This window comes from Oryctolagus cuniculus, chromosome 13 (genome assembly GCF_964237555.1).
Source record: "Oryctolagus cuniculus chromosome 13, mOryCun1.1, whole genome shotgun sequence".
In the NCBI taxonomy this organism is placed as follows: Eukaryota; Metazoa; Chordata; class Mammalia; order Lagomorpha; family Leporidae; genus Oryctolagus; species Oryctolagus cuniculus.
Window position 1 is genome coordinate 20686343 of NC_091444.1, and position 23113 is coordinate 20709455.

At 60.2% G+C, this 23113-nt stretch overlaps 1 protein-coding gene across 4 annotated transcripts; it reads right to left on the reverse strand.

Annotated features, from left to right (window-relative positions):
* Positions 1–5305: 5305 nt before the first annotated feature.
* On the reverse strand, positions 5306–21961 carry NUAK2 (NUAK family kinase 2). Of its 4 annotated transcripts, none has more exons than XM_008268521.4 (8): positions 21587–21960; positions 13107–13227; positions 10721–10872; positions 10411–10476; positions 8137–8256; positions 7532–7664; positions 6531–7112; positions 5306–5604 (listed from the first exon to the last, which is right to left on the reverse strand). In XM_008268521.4, exons 1-8 carry the CDS (start codon positions 21806–21808, stop codon positions 5420–5422), a joined length of 1581 nt encoding a protein of 526 aa, XP_008266743.2. In that variant the 5' UTR covers positions 21809–21960; the 3' UTR covers positions 5306–5419. The 4 variants fall into 4 exon arrangements, with proteins under 4 accessions (XP_008266743.2, XP_008266744.2, XP_002717609.2 ...); XM_008268522.4 differs by having other exon boundaries at positions 5306–5601; positions 21587–21959; XM_002717563.5 differs by having other exon boundaries at positions 5306–7112; positions 21587–21961.
* Positions 21962–23113: the final 1152 nt, after the last annotated feature.

Sequence of the window (23113 nt, forward strand, 5' to 3'; positions counted from 1 at the left end):
ATTAACAGGGAGCTGGATCACAAGTGGAGCAGCTGGGAGACCAACCGGCACCTGCACGGCTGTGGCTTTACCTGCTACGCCACAGCACCAGTCCCACAAGCAAGGTTTCTAAGCAGTGAAGTGAGGCCCAGACCCCAGGTAAAAAGGCCTTGAGGTGAGCCAGGTCCCCATGTGAGGCCCACAGGCAGGCCAGGCTGCTCTCCCCGCCGGCAGCAGCTGCCTCTCCAACGGTTTTCCCACTCAGAGCACTGGGCACTGGCTGCAGGCAGAGCAAAGCAGGGGTCCCTGAGCAGAGAGGAGGCTCCTGGCAGTGGCTGGCATGCTGTGATGTGAAGCCCCACGGAGCAGGGAACCTGGAGCGGGGGGGTGGGGGGGTGTCACAAAGCCTGGGGCTCTGCAGGCCAGGGCCTGAGCGCGGCTCTGAATCCCATGGGGGAGAGGTTGGCCAGGTCTCAGAAGGGATGGTGTTCAGTTCTGCTGCAGAGGTCCCCCAGGGGCCAGGGCCTGGGTCAGTGCAGCCTGCAGCCGGCGCTCTGATCTCAAGGAGCAGGGAGGAGGTGCTGCTGGCCAGACCTAGCAGAACACTTCCACCAGGAAGTGGGGGCTCAGCCTCCCTCTGCAGCTGGGAAAATCCTGGCCGGCAGCTGTCTGTTTATCAGGGAAGCTGAGTCAGCCTGGAACCCAGCTCCTCAAAAGCTCTGCTATTTCTAGAATTCCATCCGGTGCAGCCTCCCTCCTCTCCGGGAAATTCCCCCCCGGGGAGAGGGGCACGGAGGAGATGGCGCTGTCCCGCCAGTCTGGAACCTGCAGCTGGGCTTTTGCCCATTTATGGCCTGGGAGCCCCTCCCCCAGCCGGATGACTCATCCCCCGGCTGACCTGTGGGCCCCTGCACAGGGGAGATGGGGAAACTGAGAAGGTGGGATTAGCTCAGGGCAGGGGTGGAGAGAGCGGGGACAACTGAGACTACGGAGCAGGACCCAGGACTGGGGATTCCTTTGTGAAGAGTTGGGGGGAGGGGACATTTCAGAGGCCCCAGGAGAAAGAGCGAGGTTTCCCGCCGCCGGGCGAAATTCCTCCTGAGGCTGTGGCTCCCTGAAGGCTGCCTCTGGGCCCTGGCCTAGAGCAAGTCCTCAGGCCCTGTGGGACAGAGCCACTGGCCGTGCCAGTGAAAACGCAGTGCTGGGCCCCGGCCGGGCTGTGCCTAGGCTCCCCGGGGATCTGTAGCAGGTTCTGGGGCGCAGGCCCGAGCCTCGGGAGGCCTCTGTGAGCCCAGCCCCTCGGCGGGCCAGTGTCCAAGGCAGCATCCTTGGTCCAAGGGTGACCTTTCTAACGTTCTTATGAGATCTGTGATTGGCTTTGAAAATATGCAGCTGTGGAATTTCAAAGTCGAGGGTGGGGGCTGGTGCTAGGTGCATTGGGTTAAGCCACAGCCTGTGAGGCCGCCATCCCATCTGGGCACCGGTTCGGTTCGTGCCAAGTCCCACCTGCTCCATTTCCGATCCAGCTCCCTGCTAATGTGCCTGGGAAAAACATCAGAGGATAGCACAAATGCTTGGGCCCCTGCGCACATGTGGGAGACCCAGAAGAAGTTCCTGGCTTCAGCCTGGCCCAACCCTGGGCATTGTGGCCATCGGGGGACCGGAGGATGGAAGATCTGTGTGTATGTCTCTCTGTGTGTGTGTGTGTGTGTGTCCCTTTCTGTCTTTAACTCCGCCTTTCAAATAAATAATTACAGTTTTCCAGAAGAAAAAGAAGCAGGAGGGTCCTGAGAAGTCCCTGTCCTGCATAGACAGAAGCGGAGTCCCGGGGCGGCCAACCTCTGGGAACGAAGGTCTCCCCCCTCCCCACCGGCTTGCTCCTCCCATCCTTGACAGCCAGGCCCAGCCAGGCAAGGCCTAACTTGGGCTCAGCATCACGCCTCCCCGGCTTCTTTACAAGCAACGAGCCAGCTGTGGAAGGAACTGCTTTCCTAGGTAATAAAACCCGAGAGCCCCTAGAGCGGGGAGGAACAGCGACGATCACGATCCTCGATGTTTCACACGAAGCAGTAACTCTTTCTAGCAAGAGCTCCCGAATCTCTAGCTCAAATCCTCCCCCAGCTCCAGCGCCTGTGTGCCTTTATCTTGTCAGTCTAAGTGCCCGGAGCCTACCCCACACCTCAAACCTGCGAGCAGACACCGATCCTCGCTCCAGGTTGCAAGCCGAGCCTCATGGAGCGACTCCGGGTCCCTGCCCTTCACTCCCCACGTCCAGTGCCAATGTCAACCCCTCACTTCTTTACTGCTTCTTCTCCAGTCCAAGTGCCATCGTCTCTTTCCAGGACGGGCTCCCTGCTGGGGCCACTTGCTTCCAAGTTAGCTCCTTGTACACCCGTTCACGACAAGCGGCTGGAGAATGCTTGGTCTCGGGGGCCTCCACCCGTGGGGAACCATGCTTATTCTTCCAGGCCACTACCACCCCACCCCTGCCACTTCCTGCTCCTGCTTCAGGAATGCCCAGGCTCAGGGCAGGCACTGTGGTGCCGTGGGTCAAGTCACCACTTGGGACAACTGCATCCTGTATTGGAGTGCAAGTTTGAGTCTCGGCCACTCCACCTCTGATCCTGCTTCTTGCTAAGACAAACCCTGGGAGGCAGCAGATGATGGCCAAAGTACTCGAGTCCCTGCCACCCACATGGGAGATCTACAGGGATGGAGTTCCTGGCTCCTGGTTTCAGACTGCCTCAGCCCTGTCTGTTGTGGGCATTGGGGGAGTGACCCAGTGATTGGAAGAACTCCTCTCTCACTCTCCCTCTGCCTTTCAAATAAATGAAAATAAACAAGTGGTAAATAGAAACACCCAGGCTCTTCAGCCAGTCCTTTGTCCTGGGCTGGTCCTGCAGGCGAGGTGTGCTCTTAGCTGAGTCACTCTGCCTGGCAGGGCAGAGGCTGCTCCAGGAGGCGCACAGCCCACTGCAGGTTCTATGGGGGCTGCTGCTTCCCACACATCCGGGCTGCTCTGGGCTCCCCTTTCTCCTCATCCCCCCGGGAGGGGGTCCCCCAAGGGTCGGCCGGATGGAGCAGAGGAAGTGCAGGTCCCCCTGACGTGCAGACCGTGCCTGCCTCCCTGTGCACAGGGAAGCCTCAGTACCGCCAAGCCAAGCTTGCGAGCTCGCGAGCTCCCATTCATGGCTGCCTGCGCCTGCACCTGCCCGGGGAGTTCAGAAGGCCCTCTCCTCCCCTCTCCCAGGTTGCCCTCCCACCGCCACTTGTTGTCTGCGTTCGTCACATTCCGGAAGCACTGATGTGGCACTAAATATTCCTGCAGCTTCAGCCTTTCCCCCTGGGGCCCAGCGTCCTCTCTGAGCCTTCTTTCTGGAATGTTTTTGGTATGAAGCATCCTGGCAGGTGAGGCTCAGGATCCAGCGGCCTCAAGTCCAGGTCCCTTTGGAGCTGAGGTCATAGATATTCTCTTCCCACTGGGACACACCTCCCTGCCCACCCCTCCCTTGAGGAGGTTAAGCAAACAGACCACAGGGGGACACAAACCTCAGGACCAAACACCTGGGGGCCCCCCAACCCCGCTGAGCCAGAGCTGGTGGAAGGGACTGAGCCCTCCTCCCCACCCCAATCCCGAACTCAGGTTTCCGTTGGACTCAGGCCCTCGCTTCGCTGTGAGCCCCCTCTTGTCACCCCCACCACCGCCCTTTCAGCTTCTCCCTGGGCCCACTCACTGCCCTCTTGCCTGGCTCCCTCTGGGGGGGTGAAATGGCTGTATTCCCGTGTCTGGAAAAGGGCTTGGCGTGTCAGAGAGGCCCAGTCAATATCTACAGTTCCATTCCCTTCTATTCCTTTATTCCATTCTCCAAACCCAAGCCCACTCTGTGGGCTCCGGCCCCCCAAGACTGGCAGCTCCCAGGTCTGGGTGGAGGCCTGGTGTTGCCACTTGCTCAGCCGGACAGCCTACAGAATGCTTTCCGAGCTGGCAACGCGGAGGTGAGCGTGCAGTGAGAGCCCTCACGAGCGGCCCCCAAGGGCACTCACAGCTGGCGGTGCCTGTGCAGTCCCGGGGCCTGGACTGAGGACGCTTAGCTCACTAGCCCTCCGGTGCACAGCCTCCTACCTTTGTGGTCCACGCCCACAGTAGGGCTTCATTCGGAAGGGGAATGAATGAATGAATGAGCACCTGACCTCTGCAGCTGCATGGGGTAAAGACCCACCCTGGGGCTTCACTGGGGTTGCCGGCAGCCTAGCCCAGAGTCCCAGCACTCCCGCATCGGACATGAGAGATGTCAGGCCCAGAACTCCCCGGGCTGTGGCCTAAGCAATTTCTTCTTGGTGCTGCCATCTTGACCCCACAGTTGCTTCGCCCTTCCCCAAACTCGGTGACTTTGCCAGCTCTCTGGGCAGACGGACAGGAGTGCTGTGGCGCAGGGCACAGGGGCTGGCCAGACCAGGAACCTGGGAACACCAGAGCAGGTCAGGGTTGGGGCTGGAGCCTGCTTGGGGCCGGAGCCAGCCGGCTGCCAGCCCCAGACTTTGTCCTCATCCTCTCCGGAGTCCACAGCCCTCAGAGCCTGGGAGTTTCTCAATGGAGCTGGCGTGCCGGGAATGCTCTGCAGGGGGCCGAGGGGGCGGGCTGTGGGGGGTGGACATTCCATGCATTCCTGACTTCCTCTAGGAGTCTGGCAGAGGGGTTGGGGGAGGGGAGAAGCTGCCAGGCACTGGAGGAAAAGGGGATTTCTGGGGGTGGATGTGAGAACAGAGGCTGTGGGAGACAGCAGGGGGCTCCAAGCCGGTGGGGGAGGGGCAGGAGGAGAGGAAGGAGAGGGTGGGGGCGGGGATCTAGTTGTCTCTTTAGAGCCCTGGGCTGCTCCCCCGACCACACCGCGCTGGGCTGGCTGACGCTGGAGCTGCTTTGGGCAGTTCAGAGCTGGGGGGCCTTTGGCTTTGTTTTGAATAAACCTTCTCTATTTCCCACGGGGCAGCCCAGGGGGAGGCTCACAGACCTGTGCCTCCACTCTCCGCCAAAGAGACAGAGGGAGGCCGGCTGCCAATTGCCTCTCTGGTTTTAATGGAGTGGCTCTTCCCCGTTACACAGCAAGCAGAGCGGGATCATTTGGTGGACAGTCAAGGTGTGGAGTGAGGGGAGCGGGAGGCCACCTCCCTGCCTCCAGACACCGCAATGGGACATGGGGAGTCCCGGACCCTCCCCTCCCCGTGCTCAGAGGGGAATCATCGCAACAATCTCCCTCTACACACGCAACTCAGATGTCTTCACGGGTCTCCCCAGAACGCGGCATTCACATTAATAAAATCAGCAAGATTCACTTTTTTTTTTTAATAACAAAACAGTTGAGATCATAAAAATAAATAAGGACACTGTAGGGTCTGAAAGCCCAGAGATGCATCCATCCATAGTCCAGAGTTCGGGAGCAGCTTAGAGGCAGAACTTGTGGGTCTCTGAGGTCCCAGGGGGCGTCCGGAGGAGTCCGGCCCCCTTGAGATGAAATCTGCACAGCAGCCCGAGCCTTGCCAAGCCTTTGAGGTCCATAGCAGCGACTGGAGGGGGCTCGGGCTCAAGGGGGAAGGGGAGAGAGCCGCGGCCGCTGCGCTCTCTGGCTGCTGGGATAAATAAGGAAGGGTTACTGCAGGCCACCCCCAGCACAGCAGAGGCGCCACGTTCCAGTTCTAGTGGCCGGCGGTGCGCGCGTATGTGTGTGTGTGTGTGCCAGCCCCACTCGGGCACAGGAAGAGTAGGGAAGAGGCTGCCCTTGGCAGGCGCCACCTGGAAAACTCATTCACAGCAGGTGAAAGCGACGGGCACGGCTAGGGCAGGCGCTCCTTCTAGGTCTCCCTGCTTGTCCCCTGTCCCCTAACCCGTGCACAAAACACAGGCAGAAGACGCCCAGGCCTTTCCCTTGCGCCTGCTTCTCCACTCTTTCTGCCTATCATCTTGGTTCCTGGGGCTGAAGGCATCAGACCCCTACCATGCTTCCTTTGCAGGCTGCCTGCCCGCCCGCCCGGGGCTCAGGCACCACCCCCTAGGGTGCCGCCAGTTCGTTGCATCTTGGAGCCTGCCGGGCACCCTCAGCTGAGCTTAGAGCAGACCCCCAGGGCCTGGCGGTAGGTCTGTGTCACCTCCTGGCAGTCCGTCAGAGAGAAGCAGCTTTCCCCCAGGGGGTCCTGCCTCCAGCGCCTCAGGCAGCTGCCAGGACCCCCCGCGGGGGGCTCCTCCAGCCCGGAGAGGTTGTCCACAGACACACAGCCCCGCAGCGGGGGCTCTGGGAGCCGCTCGGGCAGGTCCAGCTGGTCGAAGGACTCGGAGGACAGGATGCTGTCCTCACTCACGGCCCCTGAGGGCCGGCTGGCCCGGGGCGGGGCTCGTGGAGAGGCCAGTTGGTCCAAGGAGCCGAAGGCGGTGGGGGCCGTGCGATCTGAAGCCTCGCGGGAGAACTTGCCGTTGAGTTTGAGGATGCCCTTGGGGTGGAGCAGCCCTGAGGCTGGGGGGGCCCTCTGCACCGGGGGGTCCCCGCTCACAAACACGTCACCTGCATCCAGGAGATCCCCCGAGTCGCTGGGCTCCGGGGACGAGTAGTAGCCGGACTCGCGCTGCGGCTTTTTCAGGATGCCTTTCCTGGGGAGCAGGGGTTCCGCCCGCCCTGCGCTGGCGGGGCCCGGGCCGGGCTCCCGAGGATCCGAGGAGACTGACAGCTTCTTCTTCAGGATGCTCTTGGGCAGCTTGAGGTTGCTCTTGCCGGAGCGCGCGGCGGTGTCGTCGGCTGGGGCGCCCTGGCGGGCCTGCGCCACGTCGTTCTCCTTGCGCGACTTCTTGAGCGAGTGCTGGCGCTCCAGGCCCGGGCTGGTGCTCGCCGCCCCAGGCGCGTGCTGCTTGAAGAAGCTGCACACCCTGGCCCCGTTCCCCAGGAGGGGGCGGGAGGAGCGCCGGAGCCAGTCAGCCACGGAGGTGCGTGCAGAGTCGCTGCCCGGGTGTCCACCCTCGTGCGCGGCCTCCTGCTCCCCGACGCGGGTGGCGTAGCCCCAGTTGACCCACCAGTGACCGGCCACATCCTCCAGGGTGGCCCGGCGGGTGGGGTTCACCATGAGCAGCCACCGGATCAGGCCGCAGGCATCTGGAAGACGAAATGCAAAGGCATCGGTCAGTGGGTTGGTGGTCCTGAGAGCAGGACAGCAGGGGCCGACCAGCCCTGCTTGAACTAAGACAGTGCTCTTGCCCACTTCAGACATGGGCACTCCTGCCCCGGGCCCCAGAGGTGCCACGGCCCAGGCTGGCTCCCCACTGGGTGTCCCGGGATTGACTGCTGTCACCGCTCTGCTCCACCCCCTCTCAGGACGGTGACCCCGTCATTAGCCCTTGTCTGTGCACACTCTCCTCCTCTCCCCCATCATAAGACAAAGGATTCCTAGGGACGAGGACAGAAGCAATAGGAAATGGGGCAACTGTAGCAAGGAGATCTAAGCTAGACTTTAGGATGCACTTGCCAAAGACAATCAACCATGCCCATAAGGGAAGGAAGTGCCATCCACTCACCAGAGGGCTTCGGGGGCTCCCGGTAGGCCCCATCGCTGATCTGCTTCACCAGCGTCTTGTGGTCCTGCCCGTCGAAGGGCATGGTGCCGTGTACCAGGATGTAGAGGAGAACGCCCAGGGACCAGCTGTCCACCTGCAGGAGAGACAGAGGATCAGCCAGGATGCCCGAGCAGTGCCGGGCGGGTGGCCGCCAGCCTCACCCTCAACACCACGGAAGAGAAGGGACACGCTGGGACCGCGGAGTCGGTCACCAGAGGACGAGCACCCCCTCAAACCTGGGACACGGGGCACCGAGGCTCTGGGGGAGACGCTGTCTGCAGCCTCCCCTTCCCGGCCAGGGTGGGGTGGCTCTGACGGATGCCCCTCTTGCGTCACATGGGGGAGCTTGGACTGGAGGTTGGGGCGAAGTCAAAGGGGCAAGGGACCAGATGGGAGTCGGGGGCCTCCGTTCTAGTTCCAGCTTTGCCACCTCTGGGTTTCTGAGCAAATGCTGGCCTGGCAAGCAGCGGCTCTGGGGGAGGACCGATTGAGTTCCAAGTGGAAAACGGGCCCGTATCTGACGTCACAGCGGATGGCTGGGGCAGGCCGGCAGAGGACGCACTAACCTCTGGGCCCGTGTACGGCCTCCCGTTGACAATCTCGGGCGAGGCGTAGAGCGGGCTCCCGCAGAACGTCTGCAGGAACTTGCCTTGGTGGTAGAGGTTGGAGAGGCCAAAGTCAGCAATCTGTAGGGTTGGGTCAAACATGGACACGGTCAGGCCAAGGCGTGGGTTGTGCTGCAGCTCTTGGCCCACCCCTCTCCGGAGCTAGGGGAAACCGAGCAAGAGGAAACAGACCCCAGGACCCTATCCCACACCGGGCACTGTCCATGGAGCTCAGGCCCTGGAAGAATGAGCCCTGGGGAGCACAAGGTGGCAGAGTGGGGACCCCTGGCTCGTCACTGGCTCCCAGCTCCCTTTGCTCAACTATGGGCTACCCGAGTACTCCCCCTGCTCATGCACACCCTCCTGATCCTGCAAGCCCACCCCCCAGGGAGCCCTCCATTGCCCTGGGATCTTCCCCTGGGAAGCCCTCCAGGTCCCCCTGCTGCCCTGAGCCCCCGCTCATCAGTGCTGCCTCCCAGCCACAACTGCACACGCCCATGCTGTGCCCCCCTCCCCAGCACAGGCGAGACCCCTATGAGGCTCCGTGGGCACTTACTGACCAGAGGAGGGTCAGCCCGACGGCGGGGGAGAGCCAGCCCCTGGTGCCAACACCAAGGCCCTCAACAGCAAGCTGGAGGTAAGCAGGCTGGAACTGCCCCTCCTAGCAAGGAGCTCAGATCTCTGTCCACACCTGGGTGGGAACGTGGTGGCTGTGACCTGGGGTCAGCCCAGTATAGCCAAGAAGCAATGGTGAGGGCAGAACAAAGACCAGGCTGTGCCTGTGCCCAGGCCAAGGCCCCTTCCTGCAGGTTGCCGTGTTCTCGCTCCTTGGGGGACCCTTTCCCATCAGCCCTCAGTCAGAGGCTGAGGCCAATGCCCGGCTGCTCATCACCCCGCCACCGCACCACAGGCCCATGTGTGCCCAGGGTGGGGAGGGTGTTTGTGAGACTCGGGCTCCTTTCTTTATGGCTTTATTACTTGTTATCTATCCCAGCAGCGAGCAGGCAAAGGCCGTAGGAGGCACATGATGGGTATGGGTAGGAAAGCTCCTGACTGTCTACATTATGTGGGTTTATCGCTCTGGCTACCTTCCTCCTGGCTGGCATCAAAGCAAGCCCCACCTGCTCCGGGAATTGGCTGGGTAAGGCCAATGAACTCAGTACCAGAACTCATCAGGGCGCAGGTCAAGAACTACTGAAGAAATTGCATCCTGGAGGCTAGGGCTGTGGTGTGGTGGGTGGGGCTGCCACCTGCAGTGCCAGCATCCCCTGTGGGCACCGGTTCGAGTCCCAGCTGCTCCACTTCTGATCCAGCTCCCTGCTAATGCACGTGGGAAATGCCCAAGTGCTTAAGCCCCTGCGCCCACATGGGAGACCCAGAGGAGGCTCCTGGCTCTTGACTTTGGACAGGCTCAGCCCTGGCCATTGTGGCCATTTGGGGAGTGAGCCAGAGGATGGAAGATCTTTCTCTCTCTCTGTCTCTTTCTCTCTCTCTTTTTAACTCTGCCTTTCGAATAAATATATCTTAAAAAACAAAAACCCACTATGTCCTGGATTCAGGAGGACTCGGGGGGGGGGGGGACCACAGCGTACAGTCCCCCCAGGTGCCTGCAGGGCCAGTCTCCCTGCCTGAGACAGCTCTCGCCACCTGGCCCTGAGGTCTCAGCTTATCCTATCAACAGGAATTTTCTCCTTAGCTAAATTTCACTTCCCAGACATGGCAGCGCTGCGGCTGCATGAAGCAGGAAGCTGGTGTTCGAGGGCCTGTCCTTGGGGACAGGTGCCAAAGGGTTACCTTAGTGCCGCAGACTGAAGATGTGTGTGTACGTGCCAGTGTGCATGTATGGATGGGGCGGGGACGTCTCAGGCCACGCACCTCTCTCTGCTGGGCACAAGGTCACATCAAAGCTAACCTTTGATCAAGATCCACCAGCCTTGTGACATCAAAAGAACACATATCTGGGAGTTGGAAACTTTGGTCCTAACTAGCCCAGCTCGGCCACTCGCCAGCCCTGTGCAAGCGGCACCCTCATCTTGTGCCCTCTGTTCTCCAGCCGACAAATGATCTATGGTGCGGATGAATGAGGTCCCAACCAGCACCGACACAGAAGTCCGACCTGAGCAAATTCCAGCAACTGTAGGAGCCCGCTAAGAACCTAGGGCTGCCTGACTGGGGACAGGGCAGAAGAGCCAGGGAGGGGAGGGCAGGCTTCAGGAAACGCGGCAAGGGGCTCACCTTGACATTGCCGTTGGCATCTAAGAGGATGTTCTCCAGCTTGAGGTCTCGGTGGACAACCCCGTTCTGGAAGACGCAGGGGGTACAGTCAGGGGAGGGTAACCCGGGAAGGGACGGGGCTGAGGGGGTCTCATCTGAGCACAGGATGGCCCCCCATCCCGGCCGAGGGACTCAGAGCCAGAGAAACCCACGTTTCTCTGTCCCGGAGCCCAGAATCCAGTCTGGCCTGCGGCGCTGTCGCCCCGGGTGACCCTGGAATCTCTCGGGTGCAAGCCAGCCCCCGAGCCCCACGCACCGCACCCTGGCTCACCTGGTGGCAGTAGTGCACTGCGGAGACGATCTGCCGGAAGAAGTGCCGGGCGTCGCGCTCGCTGAGCCGCTGCCGCTGGCTGATGTAGTCGTACAGGTCGCCCCGGCTGGCGTACTCCATGACAATCACGATCTTGCTGCTGTTCTCGAATACTGTGCGGAGCAAGGACGCCAGGGACGTCAGGCCCTGCCAGAGCGCACTGTCGTCCCCACTCCCCACCCCGGTCACACACCAGACGCGACCTCCCTGTAGGGATGTCTGCTAATGGGGCCGCAGGCTGGCGAAGAAGGGGAAGCGAAGGGCCTTGGAGCAATGACCTCAGAAGGGTGGCGGTGGCACACCCTCTCTCTCCCTGGAAATTCAGGCTGTGAGGTTCTGCAGCCTCCCAGGGGGCACCGCTGGCTGAGAGCGGAAGGCTCAGAACTGCGTACTTTTTCACCATTGTGACATTGGGCAAATCTCTTCCAGGTGGAGCAGTACGAATGCAGCTTTGCTGGGCGATCTGAGACAAGCTACTCAACCACTGGGCCTCGGTTTCCTCACTGGAAAAGTGGGATAATCATGGCAACTACACAGGACCAAGATGGGAAACAGATTTAAAAAAAAAAAAGAAAGGCACCATGCAGAGCCCAGATACCCATTCCCCGCATTGGGGAGCATCCGGGCCAGGGCCCCGTGGACGAGGCCTCACTTACAGAAGCAAGCACTACACATTTGGTAATTAACAGACTGCCTGGGTTCCTGGCAGTCAGCCCACCCACCGCTGGCCCCCCTCCACGTGTAGGAGAGGGGCCTTCTTGCACTGCTGGCCCTGTCCTGGCTCCAGTCTACTGGTAACGTCGGGTGTGGTTCACCAAACTGGCCCTTCAACTGGGTGTGTGTCAGAACTTGTGGTCCCTGACACTGCATCTTCGTGCTAAACGGGTCCTAGGAGTTTGGCTTGCTCAGCCGGCCCCAGGGCCATTGCTCTGCGACCTGTGAGCAGGAGCTGAGAGAGGATCTTCCCTTCAGAGCAGACCCAGCTCCCAGGCAACAGGATCCAAGGCCGGAAGGGCTGTGTTTGCTTCCTTCCGGGAACACATGGGTAAGTGGCCCTGACCCATGGTGGCCCTGCCTCCTGGGGGTGCCTGGCTAAGACCCCACCCTGTGGTTCTAGATATCACTCGGGGGTGCATGCAATCTCTGTGCCAGGAAGTTGTGGGTCAAGACCCAGCCAGGGTGCATTTTGGAAAGCAGCAGGGTTAGAGTGCCTCGCTCCAGCCCACAGCGCTGCAGCATACAGGGGGTTGGGGATGAACCTGCGGGAGCCCTTCCACACACAGCTGCGACGACCCTGCGTCTGCGGAATCTGGGGTGCAAGGGAAGCCACATCCTGAGTTCAGAGCTCAGTTCCCAGACCCAGCCGTAGTGTGGGGGAGACGCCAGACACACAGGTGCACGCACACTGCCCGCCTGGCTTCGCCAATGCATTGTCGTCTACCCCCTCTTCCCTGAGGGAAGTCCCCAGAAAGACAATTAGCCTTCTCAGCCACTTGCCTGGACGCCCATGGACAGGCTCAGGTACCGGGGCCAGGCCAGTGGCTCTGCCCTGGCTCTTCCTATGAACAGAACCTGGGAGTACAGACTTCTTTGTCCTCCCCCCCCAGCCCAGAATATTCAGACAGAGGGGCCTCCTGCTGCCACTGTCACCCCGTGTTCCCAGCCACTTGACATTATGGAAAGGCTTGGCACAGACAGGTGTGTGGGGGAGGGCGCTGCCCCTCTTCCCCTCCGCACCCTGTCTTGCTCGCTTTGTTGTCTGGGCCACAGGGCGGAGGGCAGCTGGAGCGGCGGGACCAGCACTGATGTCAGAGGAGAGGAGGCTGGAGCGGCGCAGAGGCGCGAGCCAGCCCTGTGGCGGGAATGACTCAGAGCACGGGCCAGATTCGGGGAGGCCTGGCTCTGGGAAGCACAGCACCCACACGCCGGAGACGGGTGCAGTGTGTTTCAGAGGCCCCTGGACTGCTGGGGATCTCACCGGGCTGGGAGGCAGTGTTCAAAGAGGGAGCCATTCCTTGAGTACCTCCCAGGAGCGGAGCACTGGGTGACGTCATGCGGTTCGATGTTTGCAACCACCCCGTGACGCAGGTGGGCTCGTTCCTTCTTATAAACGAGGAAGCCGCAGGGCCACAAATGAGGAACCAAGGCCCAGGCGCATGCAATGAAATGAGCGGCCGGGGGTCAGACAGCTGGGTTTCAAATCCAGGTACTACCCAGCCTCAAAGCTCGTGCCTTTGTAGGTCTTTGAGTCATCTGCTCCAACCTCTACTGCACACGTGCACACACGCACACACACACGCACACACACACACCGCGGTCCCCAGCTCCACACGCCCCAGCGCCGCACCTTCATGGATGGCAATGATGTGGGGGTGGTTGAGCGACGACATGATCTCTATCTCCCGTCGAATGTGCATCAGATCCTGTTCATCTTTGATTTTGTCCTTCCGGATGGACTTGATGGCCACCTGGGAACAGAGAGCACAGGCGGCTGAGGATGTGCCTGCAGCTGCTGCAGAGGCCACAGGACACCCCCAGAGAAGTCCCCTGCCCCGTGCCCAGGGTGGGTGACAGACAGGCTGGGGAGCCCCTCTCTCCAGAGGTCCCCACCTGGGTTAGGTGCAGCGGGGCCACCGTACCCTCAGATGGACAAGGAAGGTGGCCTCCCGCGTGCCCGAGGCTGATGCTTCCGGGTTTACAAAGGCCACGTGCACCTCGAGCATAACACCGGGCTCGCTTTTCTCGCTGGTGGGTCCTTGGCGCTGAGCACAGGGCCCAGCACACAGTAGGTGCTGCACAACCATGGCATTAGAAAAATGCACTGGGCCTCACAGCAGCTCCGGGAGGTTGGCACAGCAAGCATGGCCAGTGCATGCGGGAAACTCCCAGATCAGGAACCTGGGACCCAGGGAGGTTAAATGACCTGCCCAGAGCCAGCGGGTCACTAACTGGCACCAGCGGGGCTGGGGTGGGGGTGGAGGGCAGTTAGATTACCGGCCCTCCGACTCCACGTTTGGTTGTTTCAGCCAAGTCACTCTGCCTGCTATAAACAACCAGTCTCTAGCCAAAAGGTGGAGACAACCCAAGTGTCCATCAATCAGCGAACGGACAAACTTGGTATATTTACACAGCGGGATATTACCCAGCCAGGAGAAGGAACGAAATTCTAACCGTTCCCAATGGACAAACCTCAGAAATGTTACGCTACATGACAGAAGTCGGTCACCCAAGGACACACACTTTATTATGCCACTTCCATGTGGTACCTAGAACAGGCAAGTCATGGAGACAGAGCGCGGGACATTGCAGGGGTGGGGTGGAGGGCGCATTGGGGACTTATTATTTAATGGCAACAGAGCTGCTGTTTGGAATGATGCTAAAGTGTAAATGGATAGTGGTGAGGGTTCACATATCAGGAATGTGCTTAGACCGCTGAATTTTTCACTAAAATGGCACATTTTATAATATACATATATATATTTATTTATTTTAAAATCACCTCTAATCATGGAAGAAAAAAAAAGAAAACACCAAGAGCAGTCTCTCCAAGCCAGGTGATTTCCCTGCTTCCGGGAGAAATGCCAAGTGAGGGTGAAGCCCTGGGCCGGCCCTGCGGCGGGGACAGGAAGGGCTGAGTGAGCCAGTGGGGAGTGCGGAACTGGGGGAAGAGCCTAGCAGCTCTAGGTGTCATTTCTGCTGCACCCCACCCAGCAGCAGGGGCGGCGACTGCCAGGAAGGGAGCTAATGACAGCAAGCGGCGCCAGGGGCCTGGAGTGCGCCACCAGGGGACCCGGGCTTCCCAGGTCCCTGTCCCCGTGGGCAGGACCCAGCCCGGTCTCGGAGCCTGTTTCCTTTCCTGTGGATTAGGCAGGTGCGCTAAAACGTCCGACGGGGCGTCCCTGCCCGGATTCTCCGAACTGAGCCCTCGGAGGGTCCCGGGCCCCGGGCGCGCGGCGTGGGGGCGGGGTGTCGGGGCCCGGTCAGTTCCCGGCAGGTGCTGCGCAAGGGCGCAGGGGTGAACACACGCGCGGCTCTGGCGCTCTGCAGACACCGCCCGCGGACACCCGCGCCCCCGCCGGTGCCCCCGGAGGGCGGGCCTCCTCTCGGGACTCAAAGGGACCCAGAAGAAAGGAAGGCCCGGCTCGGGGCGGCCTCTAATCCCCCTTTCACAAGGCTCCGGAGCAGACAATGGCTTCCGCCCGCGCTCGGCACAAGAATGCGGAACAGCCCTAATCCCGCCCGAGGAGCCGCTCACAAAGCCCCGGCCGGCCGTCACCCCGGCAACGCCAAGGCGGCGCGCCCCGCGCCCCTCGCCCCTCGCCCCTCGCCCCGCGCCCCGGAGCGGGAGCGCGCGGAGGCCCCGCGCTCCGCCCGCCCGAGAAGGGCAGCGAGGACAATGGCTGGTGGGAGGGATGGTCACCATGGAGCCTCGGCCCCGAGACGCGGGAGAGGCCCCGCTGCAGCTGCAGGGGACGGGGCTGCCCGCCCACCCCACCCCCCACCCCCACTCCCGCCTTGGGCTCCAGCCTGGCCTCTGTCCCCAGCGAGCTCGGGGCTGTCAGTGGGGCGGCCGTGTGGGGGGAGGGGTGAAGGGCTCGAATCCGCTGCTTCTCCCACGACCCTCTGCAGCCCACTGCCCCTCCTGGAACGGGAGAGTTTACTGAACTAGTTTCTCTGTAAAAATTCTTTGTAAAATCACAAAGTGTTAGGAGCTCTTCAGAAACAAAGGGCCATAAAATGTTTATCGGTGGATAGTCAAAACAATCGTGTCCAAGCAGGGATCTCATCTAGGCAATGAAAAGCATTTCAGATCAGGGGCATTGTGGAGCATCCCACTCGGAGCGCCTGGGATCCAGTCCTGCCTCCGCTTCCCATCCAGCTTCCTGCTGACGCGCACCCTGGCAGGTAGCAGGTGAGGGCTCAAGCCACCCATGTGGGAGACCAGCATGGAGTTCCTGCTCCTGGCTCCTGGCTTTGGCCTTGCCCCGCCCCAGTTGTAGCCATTTAGCGGGGGAATCAGCAGATGGAAAATCCCTCTCTCCTTCTCACTGCCTCTCCCTTTCTTTCTGTCACTCTGCCTTTCAAATAAATAAATCAACTAAAAAAAAATTGAGAGCTTGTGATGTACGCATATGCAAAACTAGGCACATCCTGCATGTACAGCGTGAGTGCACAAACATACAGTGAGCTAGTCGTCAGACTTGGGGGACAGAGCCCTGAAGGCAAAGCCTCAAAGAAATGAGTCTCCCTAAAGGAAAGGGGTGCTCAGGGTGACACCTGAGCCTGGCTGGGTGGAGGAGCGCACGTAGAATTCTAGGGTGGATCTCCTTCAACGCTGGAAGCCAGAGATTTTACACCAGAACTGCTAACCTGCAGTGAACACAGCCACCCTCCTGTAAGCCTGTATCCTAGCCTCAGGGGTAGGGGAAGGACCCCTACACACACACACACACACACACACACACGCCCAGCTATCGACACTTGGTCCCAGCTGGGCTGGACTTCCCAGGGAGGAACCAAGTTGTGTCATCAGGCCTCCACCTAAGCAGGCGACTGACGGATCACTGCCCTGTGGAGCTTGGCCTCTGCTCCCCAACCCATCCCAGCCCCACAGCCAAGCCTCTGGCTAGCTGCTGGCTCAGCCTGTCAAACTAAATTAGACACACCGCCAGCTCAGGTCTGGACAGAGCTCTGCATACGGCTGACCGGTGACCATAGGTCACAAATAAATATTTGTTGGGCTGATCTGTGACTGATAGGCACAGTGCCCAGATAAGATTTTCCCCTCTTCTTCCCAGCCTCGGGAGGAGTCGACCTTTTAAGGACCTTTGTTCTCATCTGCAAGGTAGCCGGAGAAACTATTTTCTAGAATAAAAATAAGCTGACGAAAGCCAAAGAAGAGGACAACAGCAGCTGCATGGATTACCCAGAAGCAGGAAGGGCACGTGCCCTGGCTTGTCCTCGTGTAATTATTAATATTGCCCCTTCTCTCCAGAGTATCGGAGTTTATGCAGTGTACTACGGGGCCTCCCTGCTCAGACTGGAGAGGACAGTCAGGCCCAAAGAAGCCAATGCAGGCATAAACACCAGAGCCGGGGAGCGAGCCACGAGCCCGGAGCCCTTATTTCCTCTATCGAGCTCTGCAACTCAAGACAAGGCACTTACGTGATCGGTTAATTGGACTGGCTGGCTTCAGTGTCCTCGTCTGACAAGTAAAGGGTTCTGACTCTCCAAGCAGCTGCTAATGCCTGCCGGGGGCTGGCACTGTGCTAGGGGCTGGAGATTCAGTCGCCGCCGGCCGGCCCTCAGCCCGGCGGCGGCAGAACCGCGCAGCCACCTCCGGTCCCTGTGAGCCGTGCCAGCTGGGGCTCTTGCTGCTGAGGGGCTGCGGAGGCACGGCCCGGAGCTTGCTTTGCTTGGAGGAGCATGGGAAAGCAGCCCTGGGAGAAGACGGGTTGAGACTTTGATGGATAACTGAGGTGTGCTAAGCTGAGGGTATTCCAGGCAGGAAGAAAGCTTTGAGCAAAGGATAGAAAGGACCGCCAAGCTCCCCTCAAACTCCAGCGTCTACGCCGAGTATCTTCAGAAACGGGTCACCTGAGGGCTGGCGTTGTGGCGCAGCAGGTTAAGCCAACACCTGTGATGCCAGCTCCCAGCCAGGGGCGTCCCGGCTGCTCTACTTCCTATCCAGCGCCCTGCTAACAGCTCCTAGGAAGGCAGTGGACGACGGCCCAAGTGCTTGGGCCCGGGCTGCCACCCACATGGGAGACACAGATGGCGTTCGAGGCTGGACCAGTCCTGGCTGTCACCAGCATTTGAGAAAGTAAACCAGCAGATGGAAGATTTTTTTTCTCTGAGTCTCTCTCTGTCACTCTGCTTTTCAAATAAATGAAGTAAATACTTTTAAATAGAAATGGCTCCCCTGCTACTGCTCCAGGACGGGGCCTGCTCAGAGCATCTATCCTGCGGCCACAGAACCCGAGCGTTAGTTCCCACTGATACCATTCCAATGACTTTCTTGCCTCTGTGCCCCAGCGTGCTGGAAAGGCAGCAGGTGTAACTCCCTGCGCCGCGGTGCGAATGGCAACACTGAAGGTCAAGAAAGGGCACCAACTTTCCCAAGGCTCCCAACACGCGCATCAGAGTCAGGACCTAAAACGGAAGGTGTCGCCCGCAGAAGATGAAAGTGGGTCATCCTTGGAGACACCCTGTCCGGCCTCCCACCCTGGAGAAAGGCGTGCTCCACATCTGGCCTGGGCCAGGCTGTGTGGGACCACCAGCCACCCCCACTCCACTCACAGTCAAACCTACCCGCTTCTTTGCAGAGGTGGGTGCTGGGGTTCAGCTGGTAAACACCGCCTCCCTCCCAAGAACCCAGGTACCAGGAGAGAGGCTGTAAGCTGGACATTGCTGGTCATAGTTGTTGCCCAGAGCCACAGCCAAAATTTTTGACTCCTCTCTGGCTTTTCCCAGAGCAGCTGCTGTCTGGGAGGTGGGGCAAGGAGGTGGAGGATGACCCACTTAGATAGAGGAGGAGAGGTTGGGCCAGGTTGGCCTAGACTGGGCAGAGTAGAGGTGGGCACGGGGGTGGCTTGCCACACCACCAGACCTGCCAGACGACAGGCCAGGAGCAGGAATGGGCTCTGAGGGGAGCCTGAGCCCCACAGTGTGCCGCCCCCCCCCCCCCCCCCCCGCCATGCTACTCTCCAGCCCCCTCTGCCAGTGTGCAGGCAAGAGCTTCCCTGCCCAGCCCTCTTGTGTGGCTTGGCTGGAACCCAAGGACAAGAGCCGCCTGCAGCCTCCCTCCCCAGTGCTGAGCAGGCAGGTGCAGGAGGAGCCGGGAGGGCAGCGTCCCGCCCAGCAAGCCTTTGGCAGCTGGCCAGGCCGGAGCCCTTCTCTGGAGCTGGGGCCAAAGGGGAGCTAAGGAGTCTGAACAAAGCAGAAGACAAGGCAGTGTGGCTTTGGGAAGCTGAGCACCGTCCACCCGCTTTCTCTGGGCAGGATGGATCCAGATGGCAGGGGCTGGGGGGGGGGGGGTGAGAACACTGTGCTGAGCACTGTACACAGATCACCTTTAACCCCCGGAGAACGCAGGACTCTTACAGCGCCACTTTACAGATGGGAAAACTGAGGTACAGAGTTCCCACGGCCGGGAAGCAATGGGGCTGCCATCTGAGCCCTCTTCTCTTAACCCTGAGCCTCCTAGACAGGCCTGATTGAAAAGCTGGTTGTGTAATTCCGCTACCCAGGATCCCTCAACAGAGTCTGTGTGTGTGGGGGTGGGAGGGGCGGTTCCCCGTGCCTCCTCCCACCCCGAGCATCGCCTGGGGCGCTGAGAAAGGCCGCAGAGTGGTTGGAATGACAGTGCGCAGAAGCAAGCCCGGGCTCATCTCAAGGCCAATTCCCAGCCCAGGACTCAGCCCCTGGTCATCCAGGGCCTCAGCTGGACACGGCAGGAGCTGACCATGCAGGCTTGCCACTAAGCAGACACCGGGCAGACACCACTCCTCTTGGTCTGCGTCCCCACCTACCAGTGGAGGAAACAGACTGCCTCATTTGCAATACTTTGAAATCCCACGGGGCAACTCTGTACATAAAAGGCAGAGGCGCCCTGGCATCGGAGCGTGCCCGCTTGCCCTGCCCTCATGGTGCCCCTGGGAGGTCAGACTTCCAGGCAGAGGGTCGCGGAGGCTTTGCCGGACTCTACTGATCTGGGGCCCAGGCACGTGTTTTTGTCTTTAGGGGGAGGGGAGCTGGGAGAACCACAGGAGGAAGTGTCATCTGGGTGCCAGGAAAATATCCAAGATCCAGAGCAAATATTTGTTTTTCCTTTGATGCCCTCCTGGAGCAGCTATTAGTCCTGTCCACCTGCCCCTCCTTCCCTCTGCAGGTCCCATCTGGCCCCTGGCAGTTCCACCCAGGCAAGGTGAGTGGGAGAGAACACGGGGTAGAAGCCACCCCGCAGGCTGTCCTCGGAGTGTGGGGGCCCCCCAACAATCTCGGGTAGTTTGGGAGGAGGTCTCGGGCAGCTTTCTTGTCTCTGATTCCCCCCACCCCGGAAGCACCCTGAGAGGTCTCTGCTCAGGGAGGGTGATGGGTGTGAGCGGGGGAGGGGGGGGGATCCATCGGAAGCTGCTTTCTGAGGGGAGGCCCCTAGCAAGTTCCTAGCAACAGTGCTGGGTGGTCTGCTGGTCTGGGAGGTTCAGAGGAGGTCCCCCGCCCACCAACCTTGGCTCCTTAGGCACAGCAAGAGGATGAGGCCAGGGAGTTTCTTCTGAATCCTCTCTATTCTGATGTAATAAGGGCTGGAATCCCGCCTAGAGCTACTGAGGTTTGAAAACTGAAAGCTGGTTTATTTCACTCCAAAGTCAAAGGAAAACTGTCTTTATCACACACACACACACACACACACACACACACACACACTTTCTCTATCACACACACACAGAGTGATGGGATCTCAGTGTGAATCCCAGCTCCTTGATTCTGGGCACGCCCCACCTGTCCCCTGGACCCAGTCCCCGCCCCCCCCCCCCCCCAGCAAGGGGCACCCAAGCCACGAGCAGCTCTTTTCCAGCTAAGCCCCTGACAAAGCCTGGGCCCAGCAGCCTCGGGCCTGCAGCCTCCCTGGGCCTTCGCACGTTCTGGAAAGAGAAAGAAAAGGAAAGCCAGGAAGCACACAATTGCCCAAGAGCTGTAACCTGGCAGCAGGCAGCTGGGGACCGTGCCAGGCGTTAGCCGGAAAAACACCCTCGGCCTCATTGATGGGGCCATAATCCAGCCCTTTCCCCAACATCGACTCCCTTCACCAATGAAACCACTTCTTGAGTTTCAAACCGGCTACTGGCTGCAAAAGCAAACACACGCTGGGAAGGCGGTGGCTGCCCTGGCCAATGGGACAAACCCTGGCCACACACACAGCCCAACCATCCTTACACCACCTGCTCTAAAAGGCTTGTTAAAAACAGGTTATATGGCCCTATCCTAGGCTTGTGAAGAAATTCCTCTGGGTGGGGAGAGAAGGAGTTTAAGCACAAACTCTAGGTGACTCCCATGCACACGGCACTCAAATCTGAGAGCCACAGGTAACCACTAGCTTTTGGCAAGTGTGCCATCCAGCCAGGCCCGACCTCGCCAGATACAAATACTAGTTCTCACGGCAAGGTCTACGTGTCAGCAACAGTTTAAGTTCGCTCGCCTATCTTATTCAACGTTCAGAGCAGCCTGTGAGGTAGGTTGTGTTTTCTCTGCTTTTGCTGAAGGGGAAAGTGAAAATAATACAGAGGGAATTGCTCCAGGGACACAGAAATTACTCTGACTGCCGCGCACACGCTCCAAATCAACAGGCCGAGTTCCTGAAAAGGCCCCAGTCCCGTAGGTTTCATATTTCCCAGAATCAAAAACCCCGTCCCAGTGAGCTTCCATTCAGTCTCAGAGCTGGAAAGCTGTCCACCTTGTGCACACTCAGCCCTGCGCACACCTCCGTGGCACGCGGGGCTGCCGGGCTCTTAGGGATGGAGAACTCCACGCCTCATCCACTCAGCCACACGCACGCACGCTTACCAAACCCCCGCTAAGAGCAGGTGCCTCCTGCTCCGTCCCATTCCACTCTGTTCCAAAAGAAACCCAGCCCAAGTCCCATCTTCCCTAAGGGGCACGCGGTCTGGTGTTGCTGAGGTTTTCGTCCCCCGAGCCCCGTCCCCACCTACAATCGCAGACCGCCGCGGCCGGTCCCCGCACGTGCACACACACACGCAACCCCGCGCGATGCAGCCGCGTGGCCCCCGGCTCGCCGCCCCCTGCGCCGCGAGAGGGAGCCGCACTCACCAGGCGCCCTGAGCTCTCGCGCGCCTTCTTCACCTTGCCGTAGGTGCCCTTGCCCAGGGTCTCCAGGAACTCGTAGCGGTGCCGCAGGTTGTGCTTGTGGTGGTGCCGTTTCACCGCCTGCTTCTTCATCAGGGGTTTGGGCGACTTGATGAGCCCGTCGGCCAGGATGGCGGCAGCCGAGGAGGCCGAGCCGAGCCTCCGGGAGAAGGTCAGCGACTCCATGGCGAGCAGGAGGCGGACGAGGGCGGGGAAGGCCTCGGTCGGTTTCGCCGGGAGCGCTGGAGCCCGCCGCGCAAGTCCCACACTCGGACCGCGAGCCCAGTGCCGCACCCGAGCGCGCTGGAGAGCGCCGCGTTCCAAGTGGCTATAAACGCAGTGAGCCCGAGGCGCTGGCCACGCCCCACAGCGCCCATTGGCCGGGCCTCCGGCGGCGCGTGACCAGAGCGGCCCTCATTGGCTTTGCTGGGCCCCGGCCCCGCCTCCTCCCCGCGGCGTGTCTAACCAAGATGTCAATGGGGCCAAGGGAGCCCTACCCCCCTGGGCCCCTGAGGGACAGAGACCAGGCCCCCGGGGACTGCAGTGGAGGCTGCTCGGCTGAAGGCCCTGGGACCGGCTCTCTGAGCCGCTGGGTCGGAGCCACCTGTTGTTCCACTGTGCTGCCTTCTCAGTTGGCAAGGGGCAAGGAATGAGAGGGCGCAAGAGGCCAGGGGAGCGCGTGGCTGCATCCCTCTGGGCTAAGTCGCTTGACCACTTTTGTAAGGAGGTGTGTGGGGGATGGATGGGACAGGCTGGGCCGGTGGAACAGAGGCCGACTCCAGGCAGGGGGGCATGATGCGGTGGGGAGCCGTTCCAGGGTCCTACTCCACTGGTCCGCAGTGAGACCAGCCTCCCCCGACCCTGCGAGCCGGGCAGGGCTCACGTCTTTTCCAAGGGGGCTCCCTCAAGAGGTGGTGGAGTTTATGAAGTGTGGGCAGGAGGTGGGGCCAGCCTAAGGAGATTTTGGGCTCCTGCTCTTCAATAGGTATCCCTAAATCTGGGAACATCTGTTCTCCCAAAGTCTTCTTCGCTGTTGTTTTGGAGATCTGGTGGTAGGTTGGGGGCTGTTTTGGTTTTATTTTTAATAATTAATTAACTAATTTGAGAGGGACAGAGAAAAAGAGAGAACGAGATCTCCCATCTGCTGGTTCATTCCCAAATGCCTACAATGGCCAAGGTTGGGCTGAGCTGAGCCAGGAGCTGGGGACTCCATCCAGGTCTCCAATTTGGGTGACTGGAACTCAGGACTTTAGCTGTGCGTCAGCAGGAAGCTGGATCAGAAGCAGAGTAGCCAGGACTTGAACCAAACCCTCCAATACGGGACATGGGCCTCCCGAGTAGTGGCTTAGCCTGTCGCATGACAACACTGGCCCCTTAACCAGCATCTTTATCTCTGTGCCAAACACCCACCTTCCTCCTCCCTCTAAATGGGGAGAAAGGGACATTTCCCTGCTGGCTTTTTTGATAACTTGATCATGCCCAAGCTCACAC

What these genes read in the sequence shown, in the direction of transcription:
- NUAK2 (XM_002717563.5), bottom strand. Translation starts at nt 21,808, where the DNA reads ATGGAGTCGCTGACCTTCTCCCGGAGGCTCGGCTCGGCCTCCTCGGCT. An exon ending in ATGCCAACGGCAATGTCAAG is followed by an intron (nt 8,257 to 10,410) that starts GTGAGCCCCTTG and finishes CCAACCCTACAG; the next exon opens with ATTGCTGACTTTGGCCTCTC. An exon ending in GGCCGTACACGGGCCCAGAG is followed by an intron (nt 7,665 to 8,136) that starts GTTAGTGCGTCC and finishes TCTCTCCTGCAG; the next exon opens with GTGGACAGCTGGTCCCTGGG.